Source organism: Capsicum annuum, chromosome 12 (genome assembly GCF_002878395.1).
Source record: "Capsicum annuum cultivar UCD-10X-F1 chromosome 12, UCD10Xv1.1, whole genome shotgun sequence".
NCBI lineage: Eukaryota > Viridiplantae > Streptophyta > Magnoliopsida > Solanales > Solanaceae > Capsicum > Capsicum annuum.
Window position 1 is genome coordinate 187,363,872 of NC_061122.1, and position 12,769 is coordinate 187,376,640.

Sequence of the window (12,769 nt, forward strand, 5' to 3'; positions counted from 1 at the left end):
ATCTTTAATTCACAATTTCAAGTGATAGAAAGAAATTACAAGCGACACCTTCTTATATCCAGTTGACAGTAGCGTAGATAGCAAACATATGAACCGAAAATAAATTCATGTATCTTGTTTAGCATTTAGCAATTAGTTTTGAAAGATTTTGCTACTTCACCAATATCCGAAATGTCACAATAATGAAATAAGGATTTTAGATTTTTCTTTTTCACCAATCTTCTATAGATATGACTCTATGAATAATTTTTACTTGAAAGTCGTATTAATTGGATCTTGTTTTGCAGGAATTTTTATAAATCTATATAAATTGGGATGGATAAGTTTGTCATTAGATCAAAACGTGGGCATCCAAGCTCTAATGCTACTATTGCACTCGTTGCTTCATCCATACCTTCGGAAGTTCAAAGAGATACTACTCCTTCAAATATCATTTTACATATTTGAAAGCCGACCCGGTAGAAAGAAGGCCTATAGTAGAATATGATGCTAACATACGTGACGAAGTTAGAAGATATTATATTCAAAAGGGGCTTTGTCAGCCTAAGGATCTTAATTTTCCAAAAACTCAATTTGGGAAGAAGAAAATTACAATGCGTAAATTTGGTTCAAGGGTCCATATTCTAAGTGATTAGAGTACAGTGTATCAAAAGGTGCTGCATATTGTTTGTGTTGCTACTTATTTAAAAATGAGCATGAAGTTCGTGGAAATATGACGGATATTGCTTTTGCGCAAAATGGATTTAAGGGTTGAAACAAGGCTTTGAAGAGATTCAGAACTCATATTGGAGAGGCTAATAGCATCCACAACAAGTGTTTCAACATGATGATTGACCTGACGAATCAATCACAATCTATTCGCACATCTTTTGACAAGCATTCTGAGAAAAAAAAATGAATCTCGGCGTTGCTTGAGTGCTTTAATCGATGTTGCAAGGTTTCTTTTGAGATTGAGATTGTCATTTCGAAGTCATGATGAGAGTGTATTATCTACAAATAGAGGTATATTTCTTGAGCTTTTGCGATGGTATGGAAACATTAATGAGGATGTTGGAAGCATTATTTTAGAAAATGCCTCCAAAAATGAAATGATGTGTTGTCCAAAAATTCAAAAAGATATTGTTGATGCTTGTGCAAAAGAAACAAGACCTAGATGGTGATTATTTTGGGATACTAGTTGATGAATCAAAAAATATATCACATAAGGAGCAAATGACACTTATTCTACGATACGTTGACAAAAAAGGTGAAGTGATAGAGCAATTTGTTGGTGTAGTCCATGTTAGTGATACATCCGCACGATTCTTGAAGAAGTCAATCTATTCTTTTCTTTTAGATCACTCACTAAGTCCACCCCAAATCCGTGGAAAAGGTTATGATGGTGCAAGTAACATGCAAGGAGAACTAAATGGTCTTAAGAGTTTAATTTTGCGTGATACTCCATCTGCTTATTTTACTCATTGTTTTGCTCACCAGTTGCAGCTGACACTCGTGGCTCATATGAAGAAGAATTCAGATGTGGATGATTTTTTTTGTTTAATTAGTAATGTGTTGAATATTGTTGGAGCATCTTATAAGCGCATGGATTTGCTCATACAACATCAAGCTGCAAAGTTAGAGGATTTGATCATTTCTGGTGAAGTTCATACAGGACAGGGACTAAATCAAGAACGTGAACTTCAACGGCCATGTGACACTCATTGGGGTTCTCACTGTAAGTCATTAGAGAACTTCATTGACATATTTTCATCAATTTTTAATGTGCTTGGATTTGCTGCACGTGAGTGCCCAAATTATCTTGACAGACTTACAACGAAAACTCTTGAGAATCCGATTAAGGGATTTGATTTTGCTTTTATGCTACACTTGATGTTGAAAGTTCTAATGATAACAAATCATTTGAACTCCTCATTACAAAAGATGGATCAAGATATTGTCAATGCTTTGAAACTGCTCAATACTGCAAAGCAAGAATTGCAAAGGATGAGAGATAATGGATGGAGCTCATTACTAGATGATGTCTTTTCTTTTTGTGATAAATATGAGATAGAGATCCCGAAAATAGATGCTCGCTACATTCCTGGTAAGTCGAAACGTAGAGCTCTTGATGTTACATATTCTCATCATTTTAGGGTTGAAAGATTTTGTGTTGTTATTGATTTTCTACTTCAGGAGCTTAATAATCGTTTCGACGTTGTGAGTACTGACTTACTTCTTGGTATGGCTTGTTTACATTTCGCTAAGTTATTTGGTAATTTTGATAAGAAAAAAATAATGAGATCAGCTGAATATTATCCAAATGAGTTTGATAGCAACAAACTTCGAGATCTCAGTTGTCAACTTGATAATTTCATAGCACATGTTCGAGGTTCTGATAAAAGATTTTTCAATAGAAAGGGAATTACTGATCTTGCTAAAGTATTGGTTGAATCAGAATTGTATCAGACCTGGCCTCTTGTTTATTTGCTCATCAAGTTGACTCTCATTCTTCCCTTTGCTACTACTTCTGTGGAACGAGCTTTCTCTTCCATGAACTATATCAAAAATGAACTCTGCAATATCATGGGTGATGAATTTTTAAATGGTTATTTAGTTTGCTATGTAGAGCGTAAGATATTTGCAACTGTAAGTAATGATGTTATTATTCATCGTTTTCAAAATATAAAAAGTCGTCGAACACAGTTATAATTGGTGTCCTATGATTAGAAGTCTTTTCTGAATTCAGACTTATTACCTGAAGTCTTTTTTGAATGAAACTTGTGACTGAAAGCCTTTTTTGGCAATAATAATATATTAATTGTACTTTGATTTTTAATGTTGCATTTAAATAGTTATGTATTTATATCATGTCATCATTAGCAAATTATATTAAAAAAATTAAGCACCCACAACCTTAAAATCCTGGGTTCGTCATTGTGAGTAAAATTAGGCAAAAATGAATGGAATACTTTGAATTCTTGCAGGATTTACTTACACGCAACCGGTGTTATCAACAAATCAATATATATATATATATATATATATATATATATATCATGTGTTTGAATTTAAAATTTATGTTACATAATCATGATTACTTAATTTATATTTTATTTAACATAATTACTTAAACATGATTAAAAATATTTATTTAATATATACACTGGATGCGTGTAAATTTTTACCATTCTTGCATGATTTTTGTATTCTAGGGTCAAAAATTTTGTATTTATTTTAGAAAATAAGCTCTTAAAAAATAATTTTTATAATGAAAGTATAAAGAAACTAAGTGGCATTATTTCTTTCTCACCCTACTACAACCACAACCCCTGCTCCAGCTGCTCTCCTACCCCTTGTCCTCCTTTGCCCGCACCGCCCCCGCCCCCACCCCCGCTCCCCCCTCCCCCTCCCCCGCTCTCATTATCCTCATAATTTTATTTATACATCAAACATAAAATAAATAATTAAAATATTAATTATTTCGTACAAAATTCTTTTTGACACAGCCATATTCTAACTCTAATTTCAATACTTAAGATTAATTTATTTAATTTGACGTAAATATCAAATTGAACACGTATCCCATTAGACCTTAGGAAAAAATCTATAAAACCTAAGTGAAACCAAAACTCCGAAAAAGACTAATCCCCTAGAGCTACCTTTTACCAACACACCTAACTATTTAACAACTATATAATATTCAACTTCATTTCAACTTTGAATTCCCCCTACATCTTTGGAGCAAGCATAGAATTTTAATCCATCCTGATTTTTTGATTTCCAAGTACTATAGCTTTAACTTCAGATATGAGTACTTTGGCAACTTCTTTTCTTCCATCAAAATTGATGATCCCTGAAAAGGAAAGTTCTCTTTTTGTTTGTAGAACAAAAAAAGGACACTCGAAAAAAAGCCAATGCATAGCTCCTGTAATATTCAGCTCCTTTCTCCTCTCTTTTGCTTTTCAAATCAATATTCTCATATCGTTCTTGAAATCAGTGGCGGATCTAGCATATATCCGGGTTCACCCGAACTCTCTTCGATAAAAAATAATAGTTCCTTCATCCCAAATTATGCGTCGTCATTTCCTTTTTGATCCGTTTCAAAAAGAATGTTGTCTTTCATTTAGTAAGTTTTTAAAGACACAAGTATAATTTTACCTTTAATGATCCCACTTGATTTTGAATACTATTATTTATTTTTTAATTTTTTTTCAATTAAAAGTGGTTCCACTTGATTTTAAATATTATTACTCCTTTCTTTAAGAAGGATAATTTTATAATTTTAACAAAATCAATATTTATTTTTTAAATATCGTGTTCGATCAAATAACGACACATAATTTGGGATGAAGAGAGTACTATTTATACACGGCTAAAATTATTTTTTATGTATATATAATATATGTTGAACCTCCTTCGACTAGTTTGTGTGTGCACTTTCAAACTCCCTTAAATGAACATCTTGACTCCGGTACTGCTTAAAATTATTTATTAACTTCGTCGCTAAATCGCTTGCAGCTAATGGAGCTATTTTGATAATTTATGGATAAGTTGTGGCACCATTTTATTGGTGTTACTGTTCTTTTTTTTTTTTAAATACTATTTCATATTTTATATAATATTTTGTCGTGAGTTCTTCACTTCCATTATTTCTTTCTCAATCTGCTTTGATTTATGGTTTACCTATGGAAAACGGGCTCTCGATCTCCTAAGGCAGGGGTAACATCAGCGTACACTCTATCCTTCCTAGACCCCACTCGTGAGATTCCGTGAAATTTCTTGTGATTTTGGTTGTAATTTATCGTTAAATAGAATTAGTGACAAATTTTCCTGTTTAATTACAGAAGTTGTCCGTTGTCAGTTCCGTTTTTTTGGATAGTGTTTAGGAATATATATATATGTATCTATCTGTAGTTCGAGATGGATACAGTGGGTTTTGAATATCCCCAGTGTCTTGCTTCGCCACTTCTCGCCAGCGGTGAAGCTACAAATGAAATGGATTCGGCAAATATCAGTAGCTTTACCCCAAATATATTTGTATTAAGGAATTTATTAATCCGTCGAATCTTATTTGGACAGGCACGTGTTTAATTATTGTATGTGATTGATGATGTTAGGTGGCAAGATTATTTGGACCATCAATATTTGAATCATCAAAGTTGAAGGTTCTTTTCTTAGGTGTAGATGAGAAGAAACATCCAGCAAAGCTTCCAAAAACATATACACTTAAGGGTCGTTTGGTTTGAGGTATAAAAAGTTATTCCGGGATAAAATAAAAGATCACTTAATCCCTTGTTTGGTTGGAGGGATTAATTCAATCCGGGATAATTTATCCCACCATTTTTTCCTTAGTGATGGAATAATTTATCCCATATACATGGTGGAATAAGTTAACTAATTCCGGTATTAATTATCTCGGGATAACAATTTCCCAAACGACCCCTTACACATAGTGATATTACTTGTAAACTCACTCTTGCCGTTTCTCAGACAATCAATAACTCTCAGGTAATTCTATGATCATGAAGAATAAATATATAGTGCTAGTTCTTTTTTAAGCATAACAGAGGAAAACACCGTGAGATTCCCTTCTCGCTAGTTTCTACAATATAGTCTTTTTACGGGAAAAGCTTCAGGAACGTTGCTTCAACGGTAAAGTTAATTCTAATGTTATCCATAGATCACTGATTTGTGTAATTGTACCATAAAATCAATTATTGATATTTGTTCAAGATAGACTATCTACATCACATTTAAATAAAACCGTTAAACTTAGCTCATGAAAATATCACCTGCTCAAGTTGAGGGGGTCATTGACCAGCCTATTTTAACTCGATTAGTTCAAAGTTCCATTTAAAGATTGGATTGATATGTCGTCCAAATTGTCATATGAGAAACTTTGTCAAAATATTTTCAAGAAGTACTTTGTTATTGTTTGATATATATAACTATAATAAAGAAAAAAGTTGTATTAGGTACTTAAAAATTATAAAGACATTAAAACTTGAGAAAACTATAAGACCGGATATAAATATACATGCTTGACCTAAGTTTTAATTAATTACATTCTATAGCTTCTCTTCTTACTTAAATACAATGCATAGTAGTCTCTCTTCTCCTAATCCTCTCTCGCCACTCTCCACCCACTCTCCCATTTTCCCTCTTCCTCTCTCTCACGGCCTCTTTCCTCCCCTCCATTTATCTCGTTGCCTCCCTCTCTCTCGTTCTCTTTTTTTTAAAAAAAAAAAAAAAAAAAAGTTCTTTCAATTTTATATCAAAAAGCTCCAGTTTTTAAAACTTTCAATTATATATTTGTATTTGGTTTCAACTATCTAATACATTTTTCTACAAAATTAATTTTTTTTTAAAAAATGATATAATTGAATCATTCAAATAAAAATGATGCATATATTTGTTAATATACAAATACAAATGATAGGTTCAATGCATTAAGAAAGAGGGAGAAGTAAAAATACAAAGTAAAAAAAAGGAGTGAAAATACAAAATAACAAAAAAAAGAAAAAAAAAAGAAAGAAAAAGAAAGAGAGATGTATGTATTCAATGATACACCTATATTCATTGATATAAATACAGTGATACAATAGTTACTCAGTAAAAATACAAAATACAAAAAAAAAGAGGGGAGAAAGAAAGATTTGTAATTGTTGAACAAATACATTGATACAACACATGACCCAACTACTTAATTAGGCTACCGATTGTAATTGTGATAAAGGTTACTACAAGCGCCTACCATATGTCATCATACTTGGGTTATTTTCTGAAAGTTTTCCTTTAAATTTAGTGAGAATTGAGGGGGGTGGATTATGACATGTATTTAAGCTTATTTTAGCCCAAGTAATTTTTGGGAGGTCATGAATCGCCCATCTATTAACTCGGCTTATTTGGACCCATCTAAATTAAATCTAACCTATCCATTTGATATCTCTAAATTAACACCTCTTTGGAGTAGGATCCTTCTTTTCAAACCCTACATGAACGTAAAATACTGGTGAAATTTTGCACCCGCGACTCTTAATTGAAATAGCTTTAGTGTTAATTTGGAGATTATTTCCTTCTTCTTTTCTGCGTAATTTGCACTAGTGATTGATTTCAAATTCAACTAATTCAATCGTTAAACTTGACTTGACTTGATTTTGGCACGTTTATCTATCTCTATCATAAGGTGTTAGAAGTAGTACTTGATCAATTCACACTGATCTTTCTTTTCTTGTTAGTATTCAATTTGAAATTGCTATCAGAAATTAAGGAATTTGAATGTTTGTGCAGTTAGAAAGATGGTATAATAGTTTGCAAAGGGATGAAGTAGTTGCGGAATGGAAGAAAGTTGAAAGGAAAATGTCCCTTCATGTCCATTGTCACATTAGTGGAGGCCATTTCTTGTTAGACTTTGTTGCGAGGCTCAGATACTATATTTTCTGCAAGGAACTCCCTGTAGTAAGTTTTAAATATATTAATTTTTCTCTTTTGTGTTATCAAGACTTTGTATTCTTGATAAATATTTTTATGATTTTGAAAATTTATCTTTAAATATTTGTTTGATCATAAAATTTGATCACATTTTCTTCAAATATTTTCAAGTATTCAAAAATTGGCTTAGATAATTAGTTATTGAGACTTTTACCCATAAGACTTCAAATAATTTTTAAGTAAAATACATGTCCAAACACAACATTAAATTTCAAAAATCACAACTTTAAAAACATAAATTTTCAAATTTCAACTTCAAAATCTATGACCGAACGAAAACTTAATTAGTAGGGAAAGGAGAGAGGTCGGATTAAGTTCTATGCGCTAACAACAATGGAATGTTTTAAGCTGGCCGATACAAAAATAACTCTTCATAACAAGTTTGATATGATAACCTGAAAAATAAAGTAATTGTCTATAATTTCTAGTTAAGTTAAGAGGGTGTTTGAATTATCTTTCTTTTTTTTAGATGTTTTTGGCTTTTAAATACTTTTTATTTTTTAAAGGTGTTTTAGGCTTAAAAAGTATTACAAAATCCAAAAGTTAGTTGCTACCTATTTTTAACTTTTAATTGTTAGCTTATAAGTCACTTAAAAGCCCATCCGAACACCCCTAAAAATGTAAAAAAAATTGTTATGCCATCATTATATATAACTCATTCTATTTGAATATGCACTAGGTTTTGAAGGCATTTGTTCATGGAGATGGGAATTTACTTAAGAATTATCCAGAGTTGCAAGAAGCTTTGGTTTGGGTATATTTCCACTCAAATATTCCAGATTTCAACAAAGTGGATTGTTGGGGTCCATTAAAAGAAGCATCCTCAATATCTTCTACTACTTCATCTAGTGAATTGGGTGAGGCCCATATGGATGATAATACAAGCAATTGCAACTTGGATTTTCCACATACATGTCAAGGGTCTTGCAAATGTTGTTTCCCTTCAGTGAACTTGAATTCTTGGTCCTCATCATCCTCACGTCTCTCTGGGCCTAAATTAGAGCCATAAGCAACAAAGACTAAAGAATGGCTGTATATTGGTCTACAAATATTACAAGATTGATGTGTTTTTTTGTCATTGTAGGACTAGAAAAACAGATGGTAGTTATTCTTTATTCTAAATGTGAATAATTCAAGTGTCCCTAGGTAAAAGAACAAACAATTAGCCATTTGGGGTGGATAAATTTTATTTTCTTTTCTTTTTAAAATTTTTATTTCTATAAATAATATCGCAGAAATTCAATGTGGCCTTCCGGACTCAAGTTGGCACACAAGTTTGAAATTCAATGTGGCCTTATACCCTCTTTCCAACTTAGGTACCAAGCTTTATCTGAGATCGAATTTGGACATCATCTGTTGCACTCTTAAGAAAAATTTTAGTTTGTACGAGATACACTTAATATGTGGTAGACATTAATTGTATGACACTTCTCTATTTTTTTGACACATGGATTATGAGACCCACTAATTCGTAAGGAAAATTTTTATTTTGTATAAGATACACTTAATATGTGTCAGACATTAGTTGTATGAGATTTCTCTATTATTTTGACACATGGATTATGAGACCCACTTATCAAGGTAAAGAAGGAGAGAACATAAAACTTTGTTGGACCCACCGTATGACATCAATTCTCCCACTCACTTTTCCTCTTCTCTCCTTGTTGCTCTTCCAATATGTTTTTCTCATTTTCGTCTTTCATCAACGTTAATATATGCACTATATGCACACTATAATTCTTTAATTTATTTTATATTTTCACATTTAGGTGTTTAATTCCTTCATAATTTGATTAGAGTTAAACTGAACAAAAAGTAAATTAATTAAAAAATTGATATATTTTTAGTTTTATTTGATTTAATATTAGTATTTTATAAAATAATAATACTTGAGTTCACTTATTTTGTAATTATTTGTATGAAATAGGAAACCTATCTATTTTTATAAATTATTTTAAAACATTTTACAAAATGTTTCATTGGAATTTTATTACTTTAATTTTATTCTCACGGACTAATAAGTTTAGGCTTAAATACATTTTAAAGGATATATATATATATATATATATATATATATATATATAAATCCACTGACCTAATTAAAGATTATATATCATATGAAATTAATCATAATTCAAAATAATTCTAGCCATCATAATAAAAAGAAAAAAGACAGTCCATGATTACAAGCTAGCAACTAATGAAATTTCGTTTTTAATAGCGGGAGAAAAGGAGATAAATATCCTAACTAAAAAATTTAAAAAACAATCAATCTGATATGTATAAAATATTTTTTTGATTTGATTTGATTTAAATAATTAAAATTGACCAAATTGATTTGATTTTGATTTTTGATTTTAACCAAAATCAATCCAAATCAAAATATGAATAATTCTACTTAACTTTTTCTAGAAGAAAAAAATTCTACTTAAAACTCATTACCGATCACAAAAAATGATCAAAACTAACTAAACGAAAAAATACTCCAAATAATTAGGTTTCCTAACCAAAATTTCAAAAAGCATTTTCCAAATTTAAACTTTTGAATTCAAAAATATTTTAAATTATGTTGCAAAAATTATACATAAACACATTCTGTAAAATCTCTCTAAAAGGCATACAATAAAATAGAAAAACAAAATATTTTGGAAGAGGATTGAAAAACAAAGAATATGGAAAAAGAGATAAATACAATAGAAAAAGACATTGTGAGTAGGGGCTTTGAGCTGTAGGTGACAAAAGAGCTAAAAAAGAGGTGTAGGTGACACAAATCTTAATAATTGGGTGGAGGTGACAATTACTTTATGATGGATTAAGAAAGTTGGGTAAGTTTGAGAATAGCCTAGAAGTTTTTAAATTTACATTTTGGTCTAAATGTTTATCTAATATAATGGGAAACGGAGGGAAAAAAAACATGTTTCTCTCTCTTCTCATCCATTGTTGTTTTCTCTCTCTTAGCGATTTTTATTGTTCATTATTGTTGCTGCTTTATTCATCATCTTTTGCTTCATTATCATCATCTTCTACTTCATTATCATCTTCATCTACTTCTTGTTGACCATTGTTGTTGTTGTTGTTGTTACCGCTATTGTTGCTATTTGACCAATTTCTTAGGTCAAATTTTATTTCTTACATCACTTTCCACTTTGGCATTACTTCATAGGAGACTTTGGTAAGTCAAATTATGATTTTTAGTTGAATTTGTCATCTGAGTAACTTCTATTGTGCTATTTTTTCAACAATAGATAGCACGCGAACATGAATGCAACATAAGAGCCATCTGTTTAAACAGATCAATCATCTGTTGCGACAAATGAGACATCTATTTCAATGGAAGACTCATATGCTGGATTCATGTTTATGGTTCTATAGTATCGTAACATGAATCAAACAGATGGGTCATCTGCTGCAACATATGACCCATTTGTTGCAATAGATTAATTATCTGGTGCAACATGATAAATATCTTTTACAACAGATTATTAACCTGTTGCAGCAGAACCTGAACTCGATTCCAACAGACGTGTTGTCTGTTGCAATAAGGTAAATATCTGTTGTATTAGATTATTAACCTGTTGCAATAGAACTTGAACTCGATTTCAACAGATGATAAATATCTGTTGCAACATATTATTAACCTGTTGCGATAGAACCTGATCTCAATTCCAACAGATCGTTGTCTGTTGCAACAAGTAAGTTATCTGTTGCAACATGCCACTCATTTGTTGGAATCAGCTTCAAAGGTGTCTTAGTACTGTAACATCTATCCCAACAGGTGCTTTATTTATTGCAACAGATATATAGTCTGTTGCAACATATGATTCACATGTTACAACAAATGACTTATTTGTTGAAATCAACTTCAGAAACACATTATGAATCCCAACAGGTAAGTAATCTGTTGCGATTAATCACTTACCCATTGCAATAGATTACACATCTGTTGGGATTTATGTACGGCACTATGAAATCACTATTAACTTTTTTAACAAATGACTCTATTTAGGTACCACTAATGGAGGGATCAATAACAATAGGTGTGGATTGTCATGGTCAATAGATCGAGAAGAGCAATTGATATGTATGGCATTGGAAGGAGGGTAAAATGCTAGAGACGATGCTATGACAGTCCAAAGTTATGTTTTGTATGATGATTTTGTTAACATAATCATCAGCTATTATGGACTGAATTATCAATCGGAAGAACTCATCATCATCTACATGCGCAGCTTCTTTGAAAATTAGAGGGTACTATCTTTCACGATAACCGATTAGGTTCGGTTGCGTGCTTATCTTAGTGATTCATCCAGGCCGGTGTTAAGGGTGTACATGGTTGAACAGACAAGAGAGAATGAGAACCAGAACGTATAAGAAGAATAATAATAAGACGTCTTTGATGATAGATTGGAAGATCTAGACATGAATAATCCAGATGATGATCAAACACCTACACCCGTTGATGCGACCAATACGGTGGGCAGTTCTTCTCGATCGACACAATCTGGCAATCTTCAAGACGATGGAATCGACTTTTTCAATAGAATATCATTCAAAGACAAGAATGAACTATCTACCACTTTATTTATTTCTTGCTAGAAAAAAGATTTCAGAATAAAGAAGGTGATTAATTCAAGCAGTGTCTTTTGCTACAAATGTGCTGATCCGAACTGCAAGTGGTGGTTGAGAGCAGTGAAGTACGTAAGTTCTGACAGATTTGTCATTCATAAATATAAAAAGCATCACATATGTGATTCGGATCACATCTCGGGCTAAAATTCTCACTCTACGACAAAGGTCCTCAGTGAATATTTCAAGAGTAGTTTCCCTGATGGCAAAGGCCCTTCTACAAGGATTATGGCCAATCAACTCCTTACGGAATTGGGTGTCCTGGTTAGTTATTGAAAGATACATATGGCTATGGGGATTTCTAAGGACTTAGTTAGGGGTACACATGTACATGGGTATGCAGTCCTGGATGTCTACCGTTACATGATTAAGTCCATAAATCCCGAAAGTAAGACGGCATTGTATATTGATAAAAACAGAAGGTTCAAGTATTTTTTTTATATCCTATGGTGCTTGGATTCAAGGTTTTCGGCATTTGAGAAAAGGAATAGCCGTCGATGGTACCTTCTTGAGGAGCAAGTATAATGGAGTTTTGCTAACAACGGTGGCACAGGATGTGGAGAATCATATCTTTTCTGTAGCTTTTTTGTAGCAGACAAGGAATGTGATGCCTCTTATGGATTATTTTTTGAACAACTGCAAAGCTGCGTCGAAGATGTCAAAGAGTTGTGTT

General features: G+C 31.9%; 2 protein-coding genes across 2 annotated transcripts; both read left to right on the plus strand.

Moving 5' to 3' along the window:
- Positions 1-1,212: 1,212 nt before the first annotated feature.
- Positions 1,213-2,688, plus strand: LOC107849038 (zinc finger MYM-type protein 1-like). The gene has a single exon (XM_016693716.2). It carries the CDS (start codon positions 1,213-1,215, stop codon positions 2,686-2,688), a length of 1,476 nt encoding a protein of 491 aa, XP_016549202.2.
- A 973-nt stretch (positions 2,689-3,661) lies between these two features.
- LOC107849956 (protein STAY-GREEN homolog, chloroplastic-like) lies at positions 3,662-8,632 on the plus strand. Its single transcript, XM_016694466.2, has 5 exons — positions 3,662-3,906; positions 5,097-5,202; positions 5,420-5,487; positions 7,270-7,437; positions 8,150-8,632. Exons 1-5 carry the CDS (start codon positions 3,787-3,789, stop codon positions 8,477-8,479), a joined length of 792 nt encoding a protein of 263 aa, XP_016549952.1. The 5' UTR covers positions 3,662-3,786; the 3' UTR covers positions 8,480-8,632.
- Positions 8,633-12,769: the final 4,137 nt, after the last annotated feature.

Bases quoted from the DNA above. Each gene is read 5' to 3' on its own strand.
- LOC107849038 (XM_016693716.2), top strand. From the start codon at position 1,213: ATGACACTTATTCTACGATACGTTGACAAAAAAGGTGAAGTGATAGAG.
- LOC107849956 (XM_016694466.2), top strand. From the start codon at position 3,787: ATGAGTACTTTGGCAACTTCTTTTCTTCCATCAAAATTGATGATCCCT. The intron at 3,907-5,096 runs GTAATATTCAGC...TGATGATGTTAG, and splicing joins AAAGCCAATGCATAGCTCCT to GTGGCAAGATTATTTGGACC. The intron at 5,488-7,269 runs GTAATTCTATGA...ATGTTTGTGCAG, and splicing joins AGACAATCAATAACTCTCAG to TTAGAAAGATGGTATAATAG.